At 39.4% G+C, this 27,665-nt stretch overlaps 1 protein-coding gene across 50 annotated transcripts in view; it reads right to left on the bottom strand.

Moving 5' to 3' along the window:
• Positions 1-27,665, bottom strand: part of ANK2 (ankyrin 2) — a 683,094-nt gene that overhangs the window by 183,982 nt on the left and 471,447 nt on the right. For all 50 annotated transcript variants that reach the window (XM_049708929.1, XM_049708962.1, XM_033437973.2 and 47 more), the window contains one exon: positions 23,631-23,732. In XM_049708929.1, the coding sequence (XP_049564886.1) occupies positions 23,631-23,732 (102 nt within the window). The remainder of the gene's footprint in view (positions 1-23,630; positions 23,733-27,665) is intronic.

Raw genomic sequence — 27,665 nt, 5'->3', positions numbered from 1 at the left:
TTCAATCATACAATCCCCCAAATATGGAGAATGACATTAAATATGACGGTGAGTTAGCCTGGGAGAAGAAAGAGTTATGAAAATTCTTCAAAATCTTACTAGGACCAAGAAGGATGAAAGATTATGAGAGCTGAGAAATAAATACTTAACGAATGAAAGAGAAGCTTAATGACATGGATATCATTATTATATTTTATATTTTACATATATTATTATATTTTATAGATGAAGATACTAAAATTCTCAGAAGCCAAGTGATTTGCCTCAAAGATCCTTACCACCAAGAAGAGGAAGAGCAAAAATTCAAACTTAGATCTGATTTCCAAACTCATGCTTTCAAAAAAGCTAAAATAATTAAGCTCCACACCAGTGTTTCAAACTGTAGGTCATCATGCACAAGTACGTCATAAAATCTGTTTAATGGATTGCCAATCAGTGTATTTCAAAACATGAAGTAGAGCAAAGAAAAATAGAGTGCACTGTGGGTGGCAAGTGTTGATTTTGTTTCGGAGGGTTTTTTTTGGTGTAACTTTACATACACATACATGTGTACACACGTCTGCATGTGCGTGTGCATGTGGTGTGCTCCTGTGTGTGTGTGTGTGCATGTGCACACATGCTTCTCTAGATTACAAAGAAAAAAACTAAGGAAGTTTAGGCAAGACCCAAGACATGAGGGCATCTTGGGGAAACAAGATGTTGTTTCAGACCAAATAAGTAAAAAAGCTAATGCTTACAAAGGGCACTCTAAGAGAGGAATGGTTTTTATGATATGCTTATTTGAATTTTATGAAATCAATAATTTTCATTTTAGATGAGTGCTGTGATGCAAATAAGATGAATAACGTTGGGACAAACAAGGATTCTTCCTTTTGAAAATACTAGCAGAATCATAGTTAAACCACATCCACATCTGGAGTTCCAAGAGGGAGTGTGGAATAGTGGAGAACACACATGTTAGAGTTCCTATTCTGTCTCTCCATTACTAGCAATATAATTTAGTTTCTTCACTAGTAAAAGGGCAAGTTTCCATTCTGCCTTCTACAGATAGTTATTTAAAAGAGAATATAGAGGGGCACCTTCAAGATGCTGGAGGAGTAAGATGTGGAGATCACTTTCCTCCCCACAAATACATCAGAAATACATCTACATGTGGAACAACTCCTACACAACACCTACTGAACGCTGGCAGAAGACCTCAGACTTCCCAAAAGGCAAGAAACTCCCCACATACTGGGGTAGGGCAAAAGAAAAAAGGAAAAATAGATATTAAACAATAGGGATGGGACCTGCACCTCTGGGAGGGAGCTGTGAAGGAGGAAAGGTTTCCACACACTAGGAAGGCCCTTCGCGGGTGGAGACTGCGGGTGGCGGAGGTGGTGAACTTCGGACATGAAGGAGAGCGCAGCAATAGGGGTGCAGAGGGCAAAGCGGAAAGATTCATGGACAGAAGATCAGTGCCGACCAGCACTCCCCAGCCCGAGAGGCTTGTCTGCTCACCCACCGGGGTGGGCAGGGGCTGGGAGCTGAGGCTCGGGCTTCGGTGGAATCCCAGGGAGAGGACTGGGGTTGGCTGCATGAACCAGCTGGAAGGGGGCTACTGCGCCACAGCTAGCCGGGAGGGAGTCCGGGAAAAAGTCTGGACCTGCTGAAGAGGCAAGAGACCATTGTTTCAGGGTGCACGAGGAGAGGGGATTCAGAGCACCGCCTAAACGAGCTCTAGAGACGGGTGCGAGCCACAGCTATCAGTGCGAACACAAGAGACGGGCAGGCATGAGATGCTAAGCCTGCTGCTGCAGCCACCAAGAAGCCTGTGTGCGAGCACAGGTCACTCTCCACACCCCCCTCCCAGGAGCCGGTGCAGCCCGCCACTGCCAGGGTCCCGTGATCCAGGGACAACTTCCCCGGGAGGACACACGGCGTGCCTCAGGCTGCTGCAACGTCACGCAGGCCTTTGCCACCGCAGGCTCACCCAGCATCTGTACCCCTCCCTTCCCACGGCCTAAGTGAGCCAGAGCCCCCGAATCAGCCACTCATTTAACCCCGTCCTGTCTGGGCGGGAACAGATGCCCTCAGGCGACCTACATGCAGAGGCGAGGCCAAATCCAAACCTGAACCCCGGGAGCTGTGCGAACAAAGAGAGAAAGGGAAATCTCTCCCAGCAGCCTCAGGAGCAGCGGATTAAATCTCCACAATCAACTTGATGTACCCTGCATGTGTGGAATACCTGAATAGACAATAAATCATCCCAAAATTGAGGCAGTGGACGTTGGGAGCAACTTTAGACTTCAGGTTTGCTTTCTGCATCTAGTTTGTTTCTCGTTTTATGTTTATCTTAGTTTAGTACTTAGAGCTTGTTATGACTGGTAGATTTATTGATTTGGTTGCTCTCTTCCTTTTTAAATTTTATATATATATATAGATAGATTTTTTTTTTTCTCCTTTTTCTCTCTTTCTGAGTGTGCATGTTTCTTTGGGTGATTTTGTCTGCATAGCTTTGCTTTTGCCATTTGTCCTAGGGTTCTGACTGTCCGTTTTTTGGTTTTTTTGTTTTTAGTATAGTTTTTAGAGCTTGTTATCATTGGTGGATTTGTTTTCTGGTTTGGTTGCTCTCTTCTTTCTTTCTCTCTTTTTTTTTTTATTATTTTTAATAATTTTTTGCTATTTTAATATTTTCTTTCACTTTTCTTCCTCCCTCCCTCCCTCCCTCCCTTCCTCCCTCCCTCCCTCCCTCCCTTTCTTTTACTCCCTTTTGGTGCACTGGCCAGGTGTCAGGCCTGAGCCTCTGAGGTGGGAAAGCCAAGTTCAGGACATTGGTCCACCAGAGACCTCCCAGCCCAACGTAATATCAAATGGTGAAAGCGCTCCCAGAGACCTCCATCTCAATGCTAAGACCCAGCTCCACTCAACGACCAGCAAGCTACAGTGCTGGATACCCTAAGCTGAACAACTAGCAAGACATGAACACAAACTCACCCATTAGCAGAGAGGTTGCCTAGAATCATAATAACTTCACAAACACCCCAAAACACACCACTTGACATGGTCCTGCCAACCAGCAAGATAAGATCCAGTCTCATCCACCAGAACACAGGCACCGGTCCCCTCCACCAGGAAGCCTACACAACCCACTGAACCAATCTTACCCACTGGGAGCAGACACCAAAAGTAACGGGAACTACGAACCTGCAGCCTGTGAAAAGGAGACACCCAAACAAATTAAGTTAAGCAAAATGAGAAGACAGGGAAATACACAGCAGATGAAGGAGCAAGGTAAAAACTCACCAGACCAAACAAATGAAGAGGAAATAGGCAGTCTACCTGAAAACGAATTCAAAGTAATGATAGTAAAGATGATCCAAAATCTTGGAAACAGAATGGAGAAAATACAAGAAACATTTAACAAGGACCTAGAAGAACTAAAAAGCAAACAAACAATGATGAACAACCGAATAAATGAAATTTAAAATTCTCTAGAAGGAATCAATAGCAGAATAACTGAGGCAGAAGAATGGATAAATGACCTGGAAGATAAAACAGTGGAAATAACTACCATAGAGCAGACTAAAGAAAAAAGAATGAAAAGAATTGAGGACAATCTCAGAGACCTCTGGGACAACATTAAATGCACCAACATTCGAATTATATGGGTCCCAGAAGAAAAAGAGAAAAAAAAAGGGACTGAGTAAATATTCGAAAAGATGATAGTTGAAAACTTCCCTAATATGGGTAAGGAAATAGTCAGTCAAGTCCAGGAAGTGCAGAGATTCCCATAAAGGATAAATCAAAGGAGAAACTTGCCAAGACACATATTAATCAAACTACCAAATACTAAATACAAAGAAAAAATATTAAAAGCAGCAAAGGAAAAGTAACAACATACAAGGGAATCCCCATAAGGTTAACAACTGATCTTTCACCAGAAACTCTGCAAGCCAGAAGGGAGTGGCAGGACAAATTTAAAGTGATGAAACGGAAAAACCTACAACCAAGATTACTCTACCCAGCAAGGATCTCATTCAGATTTGATAGAGAAATTAAAACCTTTTACAGACAAGCAAAAGCTAAGAGAAATCAGCACCACCAAACCAGCTCTACAACAAATGCTAAAGGAACTTGTCTAGGCAGGAAATATAAGAGAAGGAAAAAGACTTGCAATAACAAACCCAAAACAATTAAGAAAATGGTAATAGGAACATACATATCAATAACTACCTTATATGTAAATGGATTAAATGCTCCAAACAAAAGATATAGACTGGCTGAATGGATACTAAAACCCTTACATATGCTGTCTACAACAGACTCACTTCAGACGTAGGGACACATACAGACTGAAAGGGAGGGGATGGAAAAAGATATTCCATATAAATGGAAATCAAAAGAAAGCTGGAGTAGCAATTCTCATGTCAGACAAAATAGACTTTAAAATAAAGTCTATTACAAGAGACAAAGAAGGACACTACATAATGATCAAGGGATCAATCCAAGAAGAAGATATAACAATTGTAAATATTTATGCACCCAACAGAGGAGCACCTCAATACATAAGGCAAATGCCAACAGCCATAAAAGGAGAAATTGACAGTAACACAATCATAGTAGGGGACTTGAACACCTCACATTCACAGATCATCCAAAATGAGAATAAATAAGGAAACATAAGCTTTAAATGATACATTAAATAAGATAGACTTAATTGATATTTATAGGACATTCTGGCCAAAAACAACAGAATACACTTTCTTCTCAAGTGCTCATGGAACATTCTCCAGAACAGATAATATCTTGGGTCACAAATCAAGCCTTGGTAAATTTAAGAAAATTGAAATCATATCAAGTATCTTTTCTGACCACAATGCTATGAGACTAGATATCAATTACAGTAAAAAATCTGTAAAAATTACAAACACATGGAGGCTAAACAATACACTATTAAGTAACAATGAGATCACTGAAGAAATCAAAAAGGAAATCAAAAAATACCCAGAAGCAAATGACAATGAAAACACGACAACCCAAAACCTATGGGACACAGCAAAAGCAGTTCTAAGAGGGAAGTTTATAGCAATACAATCCTACCTCAAGAAACAAGAAACATCTTAAATAAACAACTTAAGCTTACACCTGAAGCAAATAGAGAAAGAAGAACAAAAAACCCCAAAGTTAGCAGTAGGAAAGAAATCATAAAGATCAGATCAGAAATAAATGAAAAAGAAATGAAGGAAATGGTAGCAAAGATCAATAAAACTAAAAGTTGGTTCTTTGAGAAGATAAACAAAATTGAAAAACCATTAGGCAGACTCATCAAGAAAAAAATGAAGACTCAAATCAGTAGATTTAGAAATGAAAAAGGAGAAGTAACAACTGACACTGCAGAAATACAAAGGATCATGAGAGTTTACTACAAGCAACTATATGCCAATAAAATGGACAACCTGGAAGAAATGGACAAATTTTTAGAAAAGCACAACCTTCTGAGACTGAACCAGGAAAAAATAGAAAATATGCACAGACCAATCACAAGCACTGAATTTGAAACTGTGATTAAAAATCTTCCAACAAACAAAAGCCCAGGACCAGATGGCTTCACAGGCGAATTCAATCAAACATTTAGAGAAGAACACCTATCCTTCTCAAACTCTTCCAAAATATAGCAGAGGGAGGAACACTCCCAAACTCATTCTATGAGGCCACCATCACCCTGATATCAAAAGATGCAACAAAAAAAGAAAACAATAGGGCTTCCCTGGTGGCGCAGTGGTTGAGAGTTCGCCTGCCGATGCAGGGGACACGGGTTCATGCCCTGGTCTGGGAAGATCCCACATGTCGTGGAGTGGCTGGGCCCGTGAGCCATGGCCACTAAGCCTGCACGTCCAGAGCCTGTGCTCCACAACGGGAGAGGCCACAACAGTGAGAGGCCCACGTACCGCAAAAAAAAAAAAAAAAAGAAAACAATAGGCCAATATGACTGATGAACAGAGATGCAAAATCCTCAACAAAATACTAGCAAACAGAATCTAAGAGCACATTAAAAGGATCATACACCATGATCAAGTGGGGTTTACCCCAGAAATGCAAGAATTCTTCAATATATGCAAACTAATCAATGTGATAAACCATATTAACAAATTGAAGGAAGAAAACCACATGATCATCTCAATAGATGCAGAAAAAGCTTTTGACAAAATTCAACACCCATTTATGATAAAAACCCTCCAGAAAGTAGGCATAGAGGGAACTTACCTCAACACAATAAAGGCCATATATGACAAACCCACAGCCAACATCATTCTCAATGGTGAAAAACTGAAACCATTTCCACTAAGATCAGGAACAAGAAAAGGTTGCCTATTCTAACCACTATTATTCAATATCGTTTTGCAAGTTTTAGCCACAGCAATCAGAGAAGAAGAAAAAGAAATAAAGGGAATCCAAATCGGAAAAGAAGAAATAAAATTGTCTCTATTTGCAGATGACACGATACTATATATAGAGAATCCTAAAAATGCTACCAGAAAACTACTAGAGCTAATCAATGAATTTCGTAAAGCAGCAGGATACAAAATTAATTCACAGAAATCTCTTGCATTCCTATAAACTAATGATGAAAAATCTGAAAGAGAAATTAAGGAAACACTCCCATTTACCACTGCAACAAAAAGAATAAAATACCTAGGAATAAACCTACCTAAGTGCACAAAAGACCTGTATGCAGAAAACTATAAGACACTGATGAAAGAAATTAAAGATGATGCAAATGGATGGAGAGATATACCATGTTCTTGGATTGGAAGAATCAACTTTGTGAAAATGACTGTACTACCCAAAGCAATCTACAGATTCGGTGCCATCCCTATCAAACTACCAATGCCATTTTTCACGGAACTAGGACAAAACATTTCACAATACGTATGGAAACACAAAAGACCCCGAATAGCCAAAGCAATCTTGAGAAAGAAAAACAAAGCTGGAGGAATCAGGCTCCCAGACTTCAGACTACACTATAAAGCTACAGTAATCAAGACAGTGTGGTACTGGCACAAAAACAGAAATATAGATCAGTGGAACAGGATAGAAAGCCCAGAGATAAACCCACGCACATATGGTCACCTTATATTTGATAAAGGAGGCAAGAATATACAATGGAGAAAAGACAGCCTCTTCAATAAGTGGTGCTGGGAAAACTGGACAGCTACATTTAAAAGAATGAAATTAGAACACTCCCTAACACCATACGCAAAAATAAACTCAAAATGGATTAAAGACCTAAATGTAAGGCCAGACACTATAAAAGTCTTAGAGGAAAACATAGGCAGAACACTACGACATAAATCACAGTGAGATCCTTTTTGACCTACCTCCTAGAGAAATGGAAATAAAAACAAAAATAAATAAATGGGAGCTAATGAAACTTAAAAGCTTTTTTGCACAGCAAAGGAAACCATAAACAAGATGAAAAGACAACCCTCAGAATGGGAGAAAATATTTGCAAACGAAGCAACTGACAAAGGATTAATCTCCAAAATATACAGCAGCCCATGCAGCTCAATATCAAAAAAACAAACAACCCAATCCAAAAATGGGCAGAAGACCTAAATAGACATTTCTCCAAAGAAGATATACAGATTGCCAACAAACACATGAAACGATGCTCAACATCACTGATCATTAGAGAAATGAAAATCAAAACTACAATGAGGTATCACCTCACACTGGTCAGAATGGCCATCATCAAAAAATCTACAAACAATAAATGCTGGAGAGAGTGTGGAGTAAAGGGAACCCTGCTGCACCGTTGGTGGAATGTAAATTGGTGCAACCACTATGGACAACAGTATGGAGGTTCCTGAGAAAACTAAAAACAGAACTACCATACGACCCAGCAATCCCACTACTGGGCATATGCCCTGAGAAAACCATAATTCAAAAAGAGTCATGTACCACAATGTTCATTGCAGCTCTATTTACAATAGCCAGGACATGGAACCAACCTAAGTGTCTGTCGACAGATGAATGGATAAAGAAGATGTGGCACATATATGCAGTGGAATATTACTCAGCCATAAAATGGAATGAAACTGAGTTATTTGTAGTGAGGTGGATGGACCTAGAGACTATCATACAGAGTGAAGTACGTCAGAAACAGAAAAACAAACACCATATGCTAACACTTATATATGGAATATTAAAAAAAAAACCAAAACCAATGGTTCTGATGAACCTAGGGGCAGGACAGGAATAAATACTCAGACATAGAGAATGGACCTGCAGATACAGGAAGGGAGAAGGGTAAGCTGGGATGAAGTGAGAGAGTGGCATGGACATATATACACTGCCAAATGTAAAACAGATAGCTAGTGCGAAGCAGCCGCATAGCACAGGGGGATCAGCTTGGTGCTTTGTGTCCACCTAGAGGGGTGGGTTAGGGAGGGTGGGAGGGAGACGCAAGAGGGATGAGATATGGGGGTGTATGTATATGTATAGCTGATTCACACTATTCATATGTATAGCAGAAACTAACACACCTTTGTAAAGCAATTATACTCCAATAAAGATGTTAAAAATAAATAAATAAAAATATGAATAAAATAAAATGGCAAAAATGCAAAACACCAAGAATATAAAGTAATGTATGTCATTGTAAAGCAATTATACTCCAATAAAGATGTAAAAAAATATATAAATAAAGTAATGTATGTTTATGTTATTTGGACTCTTACAAGTGTAAGATATTACGATTTCCTGGTTAGATGCAGAAAGTAATAAATTCACACATATTCCTAACTCTTTCTGTTTTTCTATCACAGAGATCTGGATAAAGATGATGAGCTGAATTGAGCGTTTTTTCTTTCATGGAAGGGGCCACAAGCAGATGGCAGTCTGAAGTCAGAAGTCCACGTTGAGTTTCACTGGGCTAAAATCATGGTGTCAGCAGGGCTGCATTCCTTCCAGAGGTTCTAGGGTAGAACAGTTCTTTTTGCCTTTTCCAGCTTCTAGAGGCCACCTGCATTCCTTGGCTTGTGGCCTCTTCCTCCATGGTTAAAGCCCACAGAGGAGCATGTACAAATCACTCTTGAATTGAGTATTTTGGGTCTAACATATAAATGCTTACCTGGGCTAGGAAAATTATTAAGTTAGACAGAAATGATTATTTTTAAATGTACTTTGAATTCTAATGAAACCTAAAAAGCAGATGGGAACCTGGTCTCTTAGTAGTCATCCTGTCAAAAATTCAAAGAGCTGTTATTTTACTACTGAGTTTTAACTCTCCTAAGTTAAATGTCATTTTCATGTGGTCTCATTTCTCTGGTTAATTTTATGAGAAAAGATATATAAATTACTTCTTTAGTATTTGACTTAACATGTATTAAAGCAAGACATCTGACTTAACATGAAGCTCAAAGACAGAAAATTATTTGAGCTACTTATTATAATAGTCATGGTTTAAAGAGATTTAGACATTAAAAGTCAGCAGCAAATTATTTAAATAAAACCTAAAACTTATTACAGTTTATTCTCATGTGTCAGGCTTAGATCTAAGCTTTTAATTGCATTAACTCATTTAACCCTGAATTGAACATTATGAGTTATGAACTACCTGGTGATTCTAGCTCAGAAACTATACTCTTAACCCCTACCATTAAAACAACAGAAAAAAACCTATGGGCTCTGCATTATAATTCTATTTCGCTTTCTTTAGACCTCAATTTCTCATTAACTTTTAGTTGATATTTTTTAGAATAAAAATATCTTAGCCTCTGATAATAAGTCAGTAGTTAAGGAGAAAAACTATTTCCTTTAGGCCTCTAGACTTACAATCTCTAAGAGTGTCAAAATTAGAAAGGAATTCTATAATGAATTCTAGACAGTTATAGTATCATGTCCATTCCAAGCTTAGTTAGTTTTAATTTAACTTAAAAATGGAGGAAAGGGGTTATGTTTGGTTGATCCCATAAGTTACTTACAGTAGTAAAATTCTTTGGTTCTTAAATGACAAGTAATGAGAGTATAATTTCCAGAAGATTTAAAGAAAATATCGGGCTTCCCTGGTGGCACAGTGGTTGAGAGTCCGCCTGCCAGTGCAGGCGACGTGGGTTCGTGTTCCGGTCCGGGAGTACCCCACATGCCGCGGAGCAGCTGGGCCTGTGAGCCATGGCCGCTGAGCCTGCGCGTCCGGAGCCTGTGCTCCGCAGCGGGAGAGGCCACAACAGTGAGAGGCCGCGTACCGCAAAAAAATAAAAAATAAAAAAATAACAGAAATTATCTACTAGACGATGTCTCATCTTTGTACATTTATCACTGACTCATTTAATATTTCAATCAATTCATCTTAAAAGAGGGCATTAAAAACATGGATCTTCTTCTGACATAGAATTTATCAAGATTGGCAAGCAGGGGAAGGAATGTATATCAGAATTAACCAGTAACTTTTTTTTAAATGAAACGAGAAAACTCCTCTAGTGGGGCAGCCTGAAGTGGATGTGCCTCCAGGGGCCAAGGGTGAGATTGAAGTGAGAGAGTGAAAGAGCGGCAGGACCTCAAAAGGAAGGAAGCTAGACAGGAGCATGCAACCTAAAAAGGTTCCGCACAGCTCATTGTAGTATGTGCTGTGTCCGCCTACTTCTAGTGAGACACAAGAATGTTGTCCACCATATTAAACTCAGATAAAAACATGGCACAGAGTTTCAAATTACTGTAAACTAGAGAAAGCTTAAATTCAATAATTAATAATAACTGAATATCAATTATTCACCTAAACTTTTTTGTACATGTATTATATGCCAAGCATTGTGCGAGGAACCAAGTTTACATTTCCAGGTACCCATAAAAAAATCTAGTAATGTTATTAGATAATTAATAATTAATAATATCCCCCTTTTTTATAATTTTAATTAAAAATAAGCCAAATTTGGCTTGCTGGGCTCTAAAAGAATATGGGAAGAGTGAGGAGGGAGCCATCAAACAAGAAAACTTAGCTTATGGGAGTCTTCCAAGTACCACACCATCACTCTGCTTTCCATCATAATACTGGGTTGGCCAAAAAGTTCATTCAGGTTTTTCCAGACGATGTTATGGAAAAAACTTTTTGGCCAACCCAATAAAATGATTCCTGCAAATTGCATTCAGTATCAATTTCAGGTTTGTCTGCGATACACAAGCCAGCTTAGTCACTTTGTCCTCTGAACAATCACAAAATTTGGTTCTTTTCACAACTGATCGAATTTTGTGTCCTGTTTATCTTCCCAACAAGGCTTCTTATGAACAAAAGTCAAATATATTCACCTTTGTAACCTCTACGCCTAATATAGTACCTAGCACAAGGCGAAGGATACTGCAGTAATATTCTTACAATGAATGAGCTAATGAATAGTATGTCTCATGCAGAGGTAAGCAGGATTTTGTTTAATTCATCCAGTCACTGTGCATTCTATCAGGAAATGTGGTCAGTGCACAGACAAGTCAGGTACAACTACGTCCACCTCTAGCCTTTGGAAACACAATCAGGAAAAGTGCACTCTCTGAGGCTGAAGCTGGTTAATATTAATGTGTATAAGAGCAAATTAGACCGTGAGAGAAGGATTTAATCTAAAGTGGCTTTTCGGGCTTCCGTGGTGGCGCAGTGGTTGAGAGTCCACCTGCCGCTGCAGGGGACACGGGTTCGTGGCCCAGTCCAGGAAGATCCCACATGCCGCGGAGCGGCTGGGCCCGTGAGCCATGGCTGCTGAGCCTGAGTGTCCGGAGCCTGTACTTCGCAACGGGAGAGGCCACAGCAGTGAGAGGCCCGCGTACCGCAAAAAAAAAAAAAAAAAGATAAAGTGGCTTTTCTCGGCCTGGAATCCTTGGATGTGCTCTTGAGGATCTCAGAATTCTCTGAGAATTTTTTTAATCTGATATTTTCATTTAAGTGCCAATCTTAAAAAAATTAATAGACCTATATGCTAGATCATCCGGGTAAATCACATTTTAATTAAATATCATCTAGTAATTTCTTGTTCTTGTGTTCTTGATTGATTCCAAGGGATCATTTAAAGGAACATGAATCTTAATGCAGGATTTCTGAAACTGAAGCATACAGATGTATTCTCAGGGCTCCCCCCAAAATCTCCTTCTCTAAGTAGGAGAAATACTACCTCAAGAGATGGTCTGTAAACATAACCTGATGAAACTTGGGTCTTTCCATTTGGAAAGCAGAATAGATGCTTGAGGAAGGAAGACTAGAACCTTCCTAAGTATTAGAAGCTTTACTATTTCCCACAGAATTACAAGTTGTCTGAAAGCAATAATGACAATTTTGATTAAGTTGGAAGGAATAAACTTGTTAGAACTTATCCAGAATTTGTCCATCCAGCTACTCTATCTTGAGTGAAATCATCCATTGTGGCCAGCCCAACTTTTTGTTAATTAACTTCTCTCCAACTGCAACTGTCACAGCCATAATTTGGCCTCCTGAATGAGTGTGTGCAACACAGTGGGTTTTCCCACGTATCATTTGAGCCCAAAGTAGTTTCCCTTTAAGGTAGAGAAGTATGTTGCGAAGATTACATACATGAAGTATGTAACACAGTGATGAGCATGTAGTAGGCATGCAATAAAGAAACTATTATTTGATATCATAGGTATTATTACTTCCCATTTCACGAATGGATTATTTGACTCAGAATAATTTAAGTGATTGGCTCAATGTCTGTGTTTATTCAATTATTCATTTATCAAATATTAATTGGAAATCTACTGTGTACCAATCCTGGGTCTTATTCCTTGCAGCAAAGTGCCCTTTTCACTAAACACTGAAGCTTAAATACTAGTTTATAAATCATTCATTGTGACCTGGTTCACATAAGCTAGTAGCCGTATTTAGATTGGTATACTTCATGGGCCTTTCTTTTTAAACCCCTTAATTTTCCTGTGTTGTTGATGTTCCAAGTTCCCAGTTTGTGGAGTTTGCCTTCCTTTCTGTGTATTGCTAAATTGTTAGCTGTGAACGCAAATGGTTAATAAGAATCTAATGTCTTCTTTAGAGACACAGAAATCTCACTAAAAGAAGCCATTAAAAAGGGCTGTAGGATTCCCTGGTGGCGCAGTGATTGAGAGTTCGCCTGCCAATACAGGGGACACGGGTTCGCGCCCCGGTCCGGGGGGATCCCACATGCCGCGGAGCGGTGGGGCCCGTGAGCCATGGCCGCTGGGCCTGCACATCCGGAGCCTGTGCTCCGCAACGGGAGAGGCCACAACAATGAGAGGCCCGTGTACCACAAAAAAAAAAAAAGGGCTGTAGAGACTGTCTCCAGTTTGAGGTCTAAATTAATAATTTCAAGGGAACTTGAATAACAGATCTCTTGATATAACTTCTGGTGGTTGCTCTGGATGAGAAAATATATTCTCACCTCCCTGGTAAATTGCTTCTTTCTCATGCTACTTCCCTCCTCTGCCTCCCATGGGCACTATTGTTGTCTTCCCTCATTCCTTAAGGGAAATATCACATCACAGGTTCTCCGATAAACTTCTTTCCCAAGGGCAGTGGCATGCTTCTCTCACCCCTGCAGTGAGTCTGCATACCCACTCAGGTGCAGGGTTTAATTTCAGATTGTCCTCTCTGCCCCCTCTACCCTACACAAAGAAGTTTTCTTCTTTTTATTGATGGTAGCTTTTTTTTTTTTTTTTTTTTTTGGGTGGTGGTAGCTAGGGGAATGAGGGTGTGGGGAGAGCCAGGGATGACCTCTTCCAAGGTGTGCCCTTATGAGCTTTTGTTCATCTGCATCTTAGACTCTTTCATTTTACCCTGAAGACCTTTCATTTCTGCGGGAAGAGGCTGAAAAGAAACTGAGTAAAGGACTAAAATCAGTTGCCTACATCAAGTTATACGCAAGTACATATACAGGCTCATCAAGAGACACGTAGCCCCTGATCATGTCCATCTCAACAGACAAGCACTTTTTCATATGGAGCTGCTGAATTCTCTTCTCTTTTTCTGAATCTAAAGAAGGTATCATCTGAAAACAAGGTTTCCTTTTTTTCCTTCCTCCTTATTCCAGAAGAGAGAAGGCCTTGAAAAGACTAGAGATCCTAGGATTTGGGGTTACACCTTTATAATCATCAAAACACATACACATACACATACACATGAAAGGATAAGGAGAAATCTATGAGGGTAGGGAGGGATGGGAGAGGCTTAGGAAACCTCTATAGAAGAAAGGAAAAAGACTGTTTAGAATAAGTGATCAGCAAACAAAGAGACTGTTAGAGTATGAGTGGATAAAATCTCGGTTACTGCGAAGGGGCTGGTTGATTTTTAATGGCACAAAGAAAATAACCAAGCAGAAAAATGACTAAGCGAAAATGGCATCTACCTCTTACTTCACACACCACGTGTGTTTGGTTGTAGTGCGTATCTGAAGAGCTGTATTGAATACGTGTTTGGATCAAGATCTTCCCTCTGTTGACCCTCCACAGCAGAAATCAAGGTGAGACTCCATAACTCTATGGGCTCCTGGCTAGACTCCCTGCTGCCTCTTATCTTGCTCCAGACAACTCTCACAATCTCACCATCACCATCTGGTTGGGACCATATGGACTATACTTATTACACCCTGTATCCCTCTTTGTGCCAGTCACCACGTGAATCCTCATCCCTCCAAACGCAACCCCTGTATGCCTTGCTATCCCCTTTTCTAACTATGTCTCTGATCACTCCCCATGTCCTGAAACTCTTACACAATGGCCTCTAGAAGACATGAATGTGGTTATTAGCAGCATCTGTGTCTTAAATCTTTTCTCTGAGCATTCCTTTTAACCTTTCTGTTCTAAATGAAACCCGAAGCTACTGCTTCCCTGAAGTCTACTCAAGTGATAATATTTATCCCCTACACCCCAATTAACCACTGGACTCAGTGGAGCTATGCTAATGCTCCTTGCTCTTCAAAACGATTTTTTCCTCATCCTTTTACATAAACCTCCAGAAGCCACCAGCCTGTATGTTTTAGATCCCATCCTCATCTCTTGAAGATTTTAGCTTCTAGTTCATTGCCACCTTTTCCAACATATATGAAGGTGGTTTTCCCAGAACTCTACACATTCAGGTTCCTGACTTTTCCACCAATAATTTTTCTTCTCTCTACCTCATCTACTCTTTCCACGGTCATTTCCAGTGATATAATCTTCCTCCAGGATTTCAACTTCGAGCACCCGAGCCGTTAACTTCCATTTACCCTCCTGCCAATCTACTGACCCGAATCAAACAATCTTTCAGCCCCTGACACCTAGAGTCTGTTCACCTTTTCACTGTGTCCATTTCTTTCCTCATTCAGCCTAAATTCCATGCATAATCTTTATAATCATTTTAGTCAGTCATTCCCTTGTATGCATCCGCAGTCGGCTTGCCTTTCTCTGGCTGTACTATACATGCTTAGCTCAACCACAATCTCTGCAACTGATCCCATGTCTGAATGTGGCTGCAGAGATACACATACGTGCTCGCTTGTCATAATCCTTAAGTGGGCCCTTAACACTGCCTGGCAATCATACTCTGTTACCCTTAATCACTCTCTCTCCCACTCTCCTAGATGATTATTTCATATCTTCTGTCTCCTCAATCTCCAACACCTCCTCTCCCATCTTAGCTCTCTGCTGATGACATTCATATTTCACTAAAAACTAGAAGCAATTAAAAGAGAATTTCCATTCCACATCCAGCTCCCAGCACCACACCCACACTACTTCTTGGTCTTTTATCCCTAAACCCTTCTTTTTCCTGAACTATCCATGTTCTTAGCAAAGGCCGACTCCCCCACTTGCGCACCAGGTCCCATCCCCTCTCACCTACCCTAGGACACCATCCAGCAAGTCCACCCTCTCTCTCATGCATCATTGATTTTCCCCTCTTCTGCTTTTTTCCATTAATAAAACAAAAATGCTATGATTTATCTCATATTTTTTAAAAAGCCTCTCTTAATCCTACCTCCTCTTCCAGCTACGTCCCCTGTTCTCTCCTTCCCATTACAGAAAGAGACCTTCCAGTAGTATCTGGTCTGCTCATTACCGACTGAATCAACTCCAGTCAGGCTTTCACCCCACCAGGCAACTGAAAATGCCTTTAACAAGTCATTAGCTACCACCACTTCACTACAGCATTTGTTCTGTTCCTCAGCTTATTTGATCAACAGCGTTTTATAGGGTTGATCATTTCCTCCACCTGAAAATAACTCCTTCACTTGGCTTCCGGGACACTGCACTCCAGGGTTTCTTGCCACTTCTCTGGGCAACTCTTCCCCATTCCCCTTGCTGGTTCCTCCTCATCTTCCTGACCTCTAAGAGATGGAGGGTCCCAAGGCTCAGTCCTTGGACCTCTTCAATTTTTCATAAATTTTTCACTCACTGTTTTGGCAACCTTGTCCAGTTTCCTGGTTTTACATAACATCTATAACACTGAATGCTCCAAATAATAGATCTCTGGCCAAACTCTCTCCTCTGAACGCCAGACGCATCTATCCAACTACATGCTCAATATCTTGGATATCAACTAGACAAATCAAATTTAACATGTTCTCAAGTGACCTTCTGATTATTCCCTCAAACCCGCTCAAACCACAGTCTTTCCCATCTCAGTTAATGAAACGTTAGCCCACATTCGTCTTGCGACCCCAGCCTTCATCTCTGACTCCTCCCTTTTCCACTCGGCAATCATTCACTGTTACACTTAATCACGCTCTCCCACTCTCCTAGACGATTAGTTCACACCTTCTCTCTCCTCTCGGGTAATGAATCTTCCACCCTCATTATTCTCTTTGCGACCCCAGCCTTCATCCCTGACTCCTCTCTTTTGCTCTTAGACTACATGAAATCCATCAACAAAACCTATCAGCTCTATCTTCAAAATATATCCAGAATCCAACCACTTCTCACCATCTCTCCTGCCTGCTTACCTAGAACACCTCATCTCTCACTGAAAGTATGACAAAAAGTGTAATACTCCTTTGTAAAGTGTTAATACTCCTTTGTCTTGGTAAAGTATTTCAAAAGTGTTACCTCCTTCTGCCCTTGCTCCCTTTCAGTCTAAGGGTGACTATTCAAACTTAAGTCAGCTTATGTCCCTTCTCTGCTAATCACTTCTCTTCTCTCGGAATTAAAGCCAAAGTTCTTAAAATAGCCTACATGCTCTCTGGTGCTGCCTCGGGCTCTCCCCGACCTCCTACTTCTCTTCCCCTCCCTCGTTTTACTCCAGCTACACTGGCTTCAAACACGCCAGGCATGCTCCCTCCTTGGGGTTTTCTCCCCGTCAAGCCTTCTTCTAAGATATACTCCCTCCAAACAGTGCAGGGCTTCCTTGTTCAGTTCCTTCAGGTCTTCCTCTGACCATCCGACCTCAAGTAACATGCTGCTCCCCTTCCCCTCCCTCTCCTCCCCCCCTACTATATTTTTCTCCCTGTCATTTACTTCCATCTCTCTTTCCAGATATTTTAGTTTTGTCCTTAGAGACTGTCTCTCTCAGGTTGTAGATTATAAGCTATATGAGGGCAGGGTTCTGCCTCTCTCTTCATGGCACCTAGGACAGTGCCTGCCACATAGTAAACACACAATACATGCTTGAATAAACAGATAAACAAATGGTAAGCCTGAGTTCAGACTGGCCGAAAGACTGCTATGATGATAAAATTTGAGATGACTTAAGGAGGTTTGAGTGGCTGCCTGGGAGTTATGTTTTAAAATCCACATCTTTTAGTCATAGAAAAAGAGCATTCAAGAGAATTCTTAGAATATCAATTGTTCTGTTCAATCTAAATCACATTAGCAGAGTACTTAAGAAGACGAGTCGGGATTTCCCTGGTGGCGCAGCACTTAAGAATCTGCCTGCCAATGCAGGGGACATGGGTTCAATCCCTGGTCTGGGAAGATCTCACATGCCATGGAGCAACTAAGCCCATGCACCACAACTACTGAGCCTGAGCTCTAGAGGCTGTGAGCCACAACTACTGAAGGCCGCATGCCTAGAGCCCAAGCTCCACAACAAGAGAAGCCACTGCAATGAGAAGTCCGCGCACTGCAGTGAAGAGTAGCCCCCGCTCACCACAACTAGAGAAAGCTCGCGGGCAGTAACGGAGACACAAAGCAGCCAAAAACAAATGAATAAATAAAAAATTTTAAAAATAAAATAAAAAAAGACAAGTCACAAAAAAATTTGAGTGAAGCTACCCTTGGCAATTTTTAAATGAAAGAAGATCTTCATAATCCTGTGTAGTTACACACAGAAGTGAAACTTTTCAGAGCTATGGACAAGTAGTTGAGGAAGTCTCTACCAGAATTACTTTACATTGGATGACTTATCAACATTGAAACTAAAAATTCTAAGTTCTCAAAATATTTAGCATACATTATTCAAATCCAACTTAGTGCTACTCAGTATAGAGCAAGAACTGGTATTAATGTATTGAAAAAAATCAGAGAATAATGCAGAATCCAGAAACAAGAGCACACATAGCCAGAACTAGACAGATGCAACACCTTTGGCTTCTTCTAAATGAGGGGTCAAAATAAGCTCATAGATATATAACAAGATTATTTGTACAAATACTTTTACCTCATTTAACTTGTTAGAAAACTATATATAGTTCATTCCATATTCCATTAATTCTATGAATTCAATTCTCAGTTATTCACTTTTGTTGTTTCTGGCATTTTTAAATGTCATTTCTGGCATTTTTAAAGAGCGGTCCAGACCAGATGGACCCAAATGGCATTTATAAAGAAGATTTTAGTTCCAAAAAAGATTTTAATTTAAAGAAACCCAGATAAACAGTAACTGTTACCAGATTGCTACTAAACGTGATATTTCCTAATTGGTGACACAGGCTATGATAATACCTTTCATGTTCTGTCCTGCCTATAAGACCCAGCACCACTTTTGCTAAAACTTAGGTTGAGAATCAATATAAAAATATTTGCTAATATTTATTGAATACTTGCTCTGTTAACCTTGTTTATAATATTGTAATCTTATGAACAATTACTAAATAAATTTAAAAAATAAGTATATATGAGTTTCAAAAATAAGGAGCAAACACTAGGATTTATTCTCCTTTCTGAATGTACAAGAGATTAAAAGATAAATAAATACATTACCAGCTTAATCTTTTACGGAAAATGAAAGTTAACAGATTTGTAACTATTTGCGAAAAATATGAAAACAAAGTTTTTTTTTTTAAGAATATTGTCTTGTGTCAAATTTATGAATTTTTCCCACATCATTTAAACAATTAGAAGCCAAATGGTATTTTTCAACTAAATTTCAAAATTCTCATGGTAGTTATGAGACCAATTTTATAAAGAAAAAGATTTTCATCCAAATTTCAGTTTAAGGAATCTTAGCACGCCAATACATGTGGTATTTTTGGAAAGTTGGTACAGCCCAGATTGCCTTTCATTGAGAAATACAACAGGGTACAGAAAATCCTGCTTTCTATGTTACATGACATAATGCTCCCCAGAAACTCAGGCTTACAAGCAAAATAGAGAATACTTTTTCTTTCCTTCTTTCATATGCCATATTAGCTTTGAGCTTTTTTAGCTTTGAGCTTATTTAGCTTTGAGCTTTTTTTAGCTTTGAGCATATTAGCTTTGAGCTTATTTAGAAATAGCAGTACTTTGGCTGAAGAGTTGCCTCTTTTGCCCTCCTAAGTGTTTGGAAATTATATTCTGCTCTATATTTTATTTGAGTTTTAGTAGTAATCCTGGTGGTGGTGCTCTTTGACTTAAAAGTTCCTTTAACTACATATTATGTTGATCTGAGGATGAATAAAGTCCTTTTTATATTAGCATAGTAGATTAAAAATAAGATTCAAACATCTCAGGAAGACGTCTTGTAGTAGAAAAGACTTGTATGTGAGAGACAGATCTGTGTGACCCTGGGGATATCACTTAACCACCTGTGGACTCAGTTTCTGCATTTATAAACTCAGGCAAATGCCTACCTTATAACATTTGTCTCTGCTGATTGATGAAACATCACACATAAAGCCACCAGCACAAAGCCTGATACATAGCAACTAACTAGTTAACATTAGTCACTTCATTTCCCTAATCTCTATTTAATATACATTCCTGAATGGTAATAATAAAGAACCAACACCAGACAACATTTACTTTCTACCTAGTAAATTCAGGTGACTGAAGAGAGTCAATCTCATACTTTGTGTGGAGGTCAATTTTAATTTTTCTGATTCTTGGTAGACATACACAGTAACTGCAATTAGAATAGGTACACCTTAGAAAGTCCTTTCATATTTCATATTTAATTTACACTGCAACTCGGTGGTGTAAGATTGAATGTATTATTACTTTCTTGTTTTAGAGATTAGAAAAATGTCACTTTCTGAATTGAAATGACTTAACAAAAGTGGAGATGGAACTTGAACTGCTGGGCTCTAAGTTCTGTGTGGTTTCATGACATTTTGTTGCCTTCTCACAAAAATACATGTTCTTCCCCTTTATAGTAACATGCTAGTGGACAGTCGGCCACTACACGAAAAATATGTTAGGCAGCTAAAAACTTATCAAAGTAACTCAAGAAGTGAGGTTGGTCAATAAAGTGAATAAGAATTGAGTATTTACTGCTGAGAGTTTGTTTTTCTTTAAAAATAAACTCCAAGATCTTTTATAAGATTAAGATATTTCTTATACTTTAGGGTGAAGTGGACTTAGTTTGACTGAGGTTAACTTTATTTTCCTTGGGTTCATCTTTTGGTATCACTTACAATGATTTTACCAAATGAACTAATAGTTCTAACAGTTTCATTGCCTATTTTCCAGCATACTGCAAATTTAGAATGTTAATGAACTGATAATAAAATTGGGGGAATGTATTTAATATACTTGAAAAAAGTCTAAAATAACATGTGAAGGGACTTCCCTGGTGGCCCAGTGGTTAAGACTCCGCACTTGCACTGCAGGGGCACAGGTTTGATCACTGGTCAGGGAACTAAGATCCCGCATGCCATGCGGCCAAATAACTAAGTAACTAAAGAAATAAAATTAACATGTTAAAAATTTTAAATATTTCATATTCAATCTCACAGGTAGCTTTGGAAGAATTTCATTTATCTATATCTATATAGGAATTTGGATGTTGTCTTTCTCTTTTAAAGTAACTAATGTATCTAAACTTCAAATTATTTGTTCAAAAGAACACTAAAAACATATCAAAAAGAGATTCATAATGAAGTATAAGATGGATAAGAAATAGAGATGTAAAATATGAAGATCTTATATATTGGGATAAAGGAATTTACTCTTATTCCATAGGTCAGGGTCAAGAACTATGTAAGGTCTGGGATTTTATCTCACCTACAAGCTAAAAAGCTTAACTGCTACTATTTCCTGATACTGGTAGAAGACATGAGTCTCCTGGATCAGAGACAATGGACTTTACAGTTCATGGCAAAAGGAGCAGCTGAGTGTCAATATGTTGCTTACACCAGCTCCCTATGCCCCCCTCCCAATCCCATGCGAGTGACATACAGGACCAGTGATGGATGCCTGGGCATGTTGTGGGTTGTTAAAGAAGAACATTAACCTTGGGGAATTCACAGCTTTTAAAATAAGAAAGAACAAGCCTATTCTTATCTAGAGGAAAAAGTTACCTAATCCCTCAAGGTTGCTCACTGCAATCACTACCCTGAGAAATGCTCCAGATAAAGAGCATACAGGGTCTTTCATTCTTGACACACACAAAAGAATATATAGGGATGCTCAGGGTGACAGCAGACTGATATTCCCTACAGCAAGCACTCAATATATATTTTTTTAAATGTTGAACCTTCTTTTAATTTATTTATTTTTATTTTTGGCTGTGTTGGGTCTTCGTTTCTGTGCAAGGGCTTTCTCTGATTGTGGCAAGCGGGGCCACTCTTCATCGCGGTGCACCGGCCTCTCACTGTCGCGGCCTCTCTTGTTGCGGCGCACAGGCTCCAGACGCGCAGGCTCAGTAGTTGTGGCTCACGGGCCTAGTTGCTCCGCGGCATGTGGGATCTTCCCAGACCAGGGCTCGAATCTGTCCCCTGCATTAGCAGGCAGATTCTCAACCACTGCACCACCAGGGAAGCCCAACACTCAATATTTTTGATGCCACTGGAGTTACTCCTCTAAAGGATAAGAAATACTGCCATCGATGACAGTGCTTCTTAAGCCGGTTACTCTCAAGAGGAGCAAGGAAAATCCTGCACCCTTTGCAAAAGGCTTCAGGTAATTCTTATACAACTATCTTACTAACCTAAGCATTGGAAGCCATAGAAAGTTTGGTAGTGAAAGGAGTGCCATAATCATATTTTTATTTTAGAAAGATGACTCAAGACATAGTATGGAGATTGACCAGAGTGGACAAGATGAAGACAGGACCTAATTAAGGAGGCTGTTACGGCAACCATGGTAAGTGACTGTGTTGTGAGTTAGTGCAAATTTGTGGATGTGGAAGATGAACTGAAAAAGGAGTGCTAGACTGGTGTAGGGGAGAAGACAAGGGTGGAGAGCTGTTGGAACTAACATTGGTGAGAAAACCAGCAGGTAGGAATTTGAGAGGAGAGTAAGTTTGAGTATGAAAAGATATCAGGTTGTTTTTGAAAAGCTGTACTTGAAAGGTATACTAATTTCAGGCGACTATAGATGGAACGTAACTGGGCTCAATATATATCAGAATATATATCAATATATATCATAGGCATTCTATAGATGATTTAGAATCCGCCAATAAAATTCATCTCCTATTAACTTAAAATTAGTCAGGATTATTCACTTCCCAGTCAGCTCTGTCTCACACACACACACAAACACACACACACACACACACACCCCCCACACACACACCGATGTGCAACATTTAGCACACTGTATTGAATACTGTAGTCCACTAGACACTTTAATTCATGGCATTAAAATCTTAGTTAAAAATAGCACAAAAATTTCAACATCACTGGGACCAAATAATATCCAAATGTATAATATTGTCTAAAGTCCTTAGTGAATGGATGTGATAAATAAATAATCCAAATACCTCATTTAAGCCAACAGTTGCAACCTCTTCTCATTCAAATTTATATTTTAAAACTAATTGGGGGGATTGTTTTGGTGGTCCTAGTCAGTGTAATAGAGCATAAAAGATAAATAAAGGCATAAAGTTGAAAAAATAAAAATAAAAAACTAATTAGGGGGAAAGGGAGGGATAATTTTGATTTTACCCTCTTATTTCTCTATCCCAAATTGTAACGATCAGTTACCCCTAAGTAAAAGGCATACAGCAAACAAGAAAAGAAGCCACAGTCTGGATAACTAGTTGATGATAAATGAGAAGTAAAACATTGTTCTTGGTCAACATTCCAGCTCAGGGCAGCCCAGATCATTTCATAGGCAAAACTGAGGTTCAATTATTTTTGATCTATCTAATTTGCCAGCCTTATTAACTCTAGATACAACCATATGAGGCTTCAAAAGTTGGTAAGGAAGAAAAATGGACTTTCATAATTCTGAATTGCTGCTATCTAAGTAAATTCAACAAGAACATGAAAAAAGCTGGGCTCTTGGAATGTATCTGCAGGTAATAAGAGTGTTTTCAACGTATAATACAGAACCAGCGGCCGTGCTCTTACCTGGTTGCAGGTATTGATGTCTATGCCCCCCTTGAGATATTCCACTACTTTGTCTAAGTTGCCTGCTCTGGCAGCACGGAGGAAGCTTGCATTGCTGTCAGACTGTGAGAAAAAGAAAAGACCTTTAGTGAAGTATTGATAAAATGAAAACATATCAAAGACAGAAACACAAGAATGTTTGCACCGTGCATCAGAAAAGCTTCAGTTGCACTGTGTCCATCGACAGATGAAAAGATAAAGATGTGGCAATATATACAATGGAATATTACTCAGACATAAAAAGGAACGAAATTGAGTTATTTGTAGTGAGGTGGATGGACCTAGAGTCTGTCACACAGACTGAAGTAAGTCAGAAAGAGAAAAACAAATACCATATACTAACACATATATATGGAATCTAAAAAAATTTAAAAAAGGTTCTGATGAACCTAGGGGCAGGACAGGAATAAAGACACAGATGTAGAGAATGGACTTGAGGACACGGGGAGGGGGAAGGGGAAGCTGGGATGAAGTGAGAGAGTGGCATGGACTTATATACACTACCAAATATAAAATAGCTAGTGGGAAGCAGCCACATAGCACAGGGAGATCAGCTCGGTGCTTTGTGACCACCTAGAGGGGTGGGATAGGGAGAGTGAGAGGGAGACGCAAGAGGGAGGGGATATGGGGATATATGTATACGTATAGCTGATTCACTTTGTTATAAAGCAGAAACTAATACACCATTGTAAAGAAATTCTACTCCATTAAAGATGTTAAAAAAAAAAACAAAGAAAAGCTTCAGTTGCAAAATATTTCAATCTTGAGTTTAAAACACTGAATAATAATTCACAGTACAAGTCAGCAACTTCACAGTATTTCTAGAGAGTTGTTTAAAGACATTAAAGTCAATAGGAAATACACTCTGCTATATTAAAGAGTATAAAAGAACAATAAAAATAATTATTACCGATTTACTCCAAATCTTCAGCCACATTTGAAGATGAATTTACAGTACCCCCAAATCCACTGTTATCCATGCATTTTAGCTTCAGGAAGCTAGTGATTCTATACTGAGCCTAACGTCGAGCTAAAAAACCAATAAAATAAGGTACTGGGTTTCTTCTTTCTCTTCCTTTACTGTTTGGTTTTCAGGTGCATCTGAGGGAGAGCACTGAGTATGGGCCACCTGACAGTCTGTCCTCATTGTAAGGGAATAACAGAAAGCTCCCAGGATGCTTCGAGGAAAGCAGATAGCACTAGTTGGCAAGTGTGGACTGGGCCGATGCAAATTTTGTGATCCCAGTGATTTTGGAAAAACAAGATTAAATTTAAACCAGCTGACATAATACCAGGCTCAAATCTCTTGGTAAAGATGATCACTCTGGGTACAAATTGCCTTTTAAGTCCTCATCTTGCGCCCGTTCCTCTCAAAATCTGATTCTGGGAGAACAGCTGAATTTCCCCCACAAAAAGTCTCGGGCAGGCTTCTCAAGAGATGTAGCCACAATTGCCCTGCCTCTCTGACGTGCTGACAAAGTCTGATTTTCAAACCTTAACACAAGGATGATGATAAGCCTTAATTAGGTTCCAAGACACTGGCATCATTTTATAGTTCTTTGGGTGGTACAACATCTGACTACAGAGAAAATGGTAACACGAAAAGGGACCTACTAGGAATTAAGATTCAGGTGGGGCAGCTCTTAATCCATCATTCTCCTCAGTAGGCTGCCCTGCCCTCTCTCGAAGAATGGCCTTGGCCAGGGCCCTTGGCACACTCTGTCAGGCCTATTTATTGTGACTGGTGATGACGTACAAAGATAGAAATGTAAGCGTTTTCTCTGGGAGTCTCAAATACAGACTTATTTGCATACCATGAAAATGATTTACACAGGGGAAGACTGAAAACCCTAGGACGAAATTACCTCATATTTAACCCAAAACCACAATGGCGTATAAATTTACAAATAATATAGGTAATTTATGAGGATTTGAGAGGTATGACTGAAATCTACACATCTGGAATTCACGCTCAGAGTCCTGGTATGACTAACATCGCACTGTTTCTCCTCCCGCCTGCCCTGCTACGATGCCTCACGCGCCATCCTTCCTGAAAGCTGTGCCCATGGCAGGGTGCCCCAAGTATATCTGCAATGCTGCAGGGACTGAATTATGACTCATTTTTAAATGCCTATTCTATGAATGTATTTTGCGGCTTGCAGCAAATTCTAAATTCCAGGAAGATTTTCCGCCTTCAGGTTTCTTGCCGCAGTACTTAAAAGCGAAACATCATACTCTGCATCATGTTCTGTCAGTATCCCACAAGAAACATCATTGACTAAAAAACAACAAAAATTAAGTAATATTAGGTCACAGAAAGTATGACAAGGTTATTTCCCATAGATTTTAAAAATAAATCCACATGCTCTATACTATATTAAAGAGGATGCCTAGAAAATACTTCCATCTTATACGTGAGGCTTCATAATTATAGGTAACATTTATGAGTGTTTACTGTGGGTCAGGCACAGAGCTAAGAAGTCATATGCGTTTTATCATTATTACAATAATACTAGGAGAAAGGAACTATTATTACGCTCATTTAATAGGTGAGGAAAGAGGCTTGGCAAGTTTCCAAGGTCACATAATCTTTCAGTGAAGATTCAAGACTTAACCCATGTTTATCAGCCTCAAAGCTAGTCTTATCTGCTATTCTACCTCATCCCTGCAAAGTATCAAAGCAGATGTTAGTACAAATACCTAACCTATGAGCTATAAGTTTGTTTCATTTGTGATAACCTCAGTATGCCCTTGGTCTACATATTCGCTCTGAAAATCATGGCACTTGCTAAACAGCGTGTCTTAGCTGGAGAGGGAATTCTTGGCAGACAGCCCTAGCCTCAAATTTATCAGCCATCTATGCACCTAGGAAAATGAAGAGCTGCCTTGAGACAAACTAATTAGAAACATACTCACTTGGGAATAAAGAAAGAGACGGTAAAGTACACACTGCATTTAAAAGCCAGTTGATTGTCTCTCTCTACATGTCTAACACGACTAAACTCATGAACTAAGATCAGGGTGCTCTATCATTCTTGTAAAAAAAAAAAAAAAAGAAAAAAGAATGCCATGAACAAGTAGAGCCAGAAGGGAGCACCTGACCCTTTAGGGATGAAGAAACACCTGGAGACACCCTGTGGAAGCTTACAGAAGCAATTGTTGGTGTGAAGGGGGCTTCTGGCATCACGGGGGACTCTATTAGACCCTCTTAGAACCTTCTCTAGGGACTGGGCATGACATTGAGGATCGCTTTTGCTGTTACGTAACAACAAGTTTTAATAACTATTTTTCTCTTTTCTGAATCAAACTCCTAAAAAGCAGAGGCAAGTCAAAGACTTACAGCCAGTCCCTGGAATTTTAGCAAAAAATGCTCCCAGGGCTTTGGAGGGGCTAGAGACAGTGGAAATGTAACATCTGAGCCATCCTGCCAGGGACCTCTTCAACAGTTGAGTCACAGTAGATTTTGCTATAAGTTGGATTCTTCTAGAACCCCATTAAGGGATTGAGTTTTCCCAAAGTGAGAAAATGTATTAGAAATGCATTTTGCAAATGCAAATAAGTGTGTTATTATAAAACGGTTCCAGAGCATGAGTTTCAAGAACAAAATTCAAATGAGACTTCAAAATTTATACGTAGATATTGACATCTTTGAAGGTTTAAAGTATAGACCAGCATGGAAGTATATATTTTTCTCCTACTTCCACATAAACACATGCAAACCCTATGCTACAAAGAGGTCAATCTGTGATTAAAGCTCTTGACACAAGAGCTTAGGATAAACAGCAGTCAGTCTGGTTACCTTCAATCAACACAGAGATAAAAGAGGATTCAGGGACTCATGGTGAGAGATGCAGCAATTTTTACCATGCTATGTTTCCCTCTGAGTATGACAAAAGTAAGAATTTAAAAATTAAAATTAGGTATTAGTAGGGGAGAAGCATGCTTTCAAAATAGACTGTTGTCTCTTGCCTCAACCAGGAGATTTCACGCATAAAA

Source organism: Orcinus orca, chromosome 4 (genome assembly GCF_937001465.1).
Source record: "Orcinus orca chromosome 4, mOrcOrc1.1, whole genome shotgun sequence".
Classification (NCBI taxonomy): Eukaryota; Metazoa; Chordata; class Mammalia; order Artiodactyla; family Delphinidae; genus Orcinus; species Orcinus orca.
Note: the sequence above shows the minus strand (reverse complement) of the source record. Positions and strands in the feature narration are given on the sequence as shown.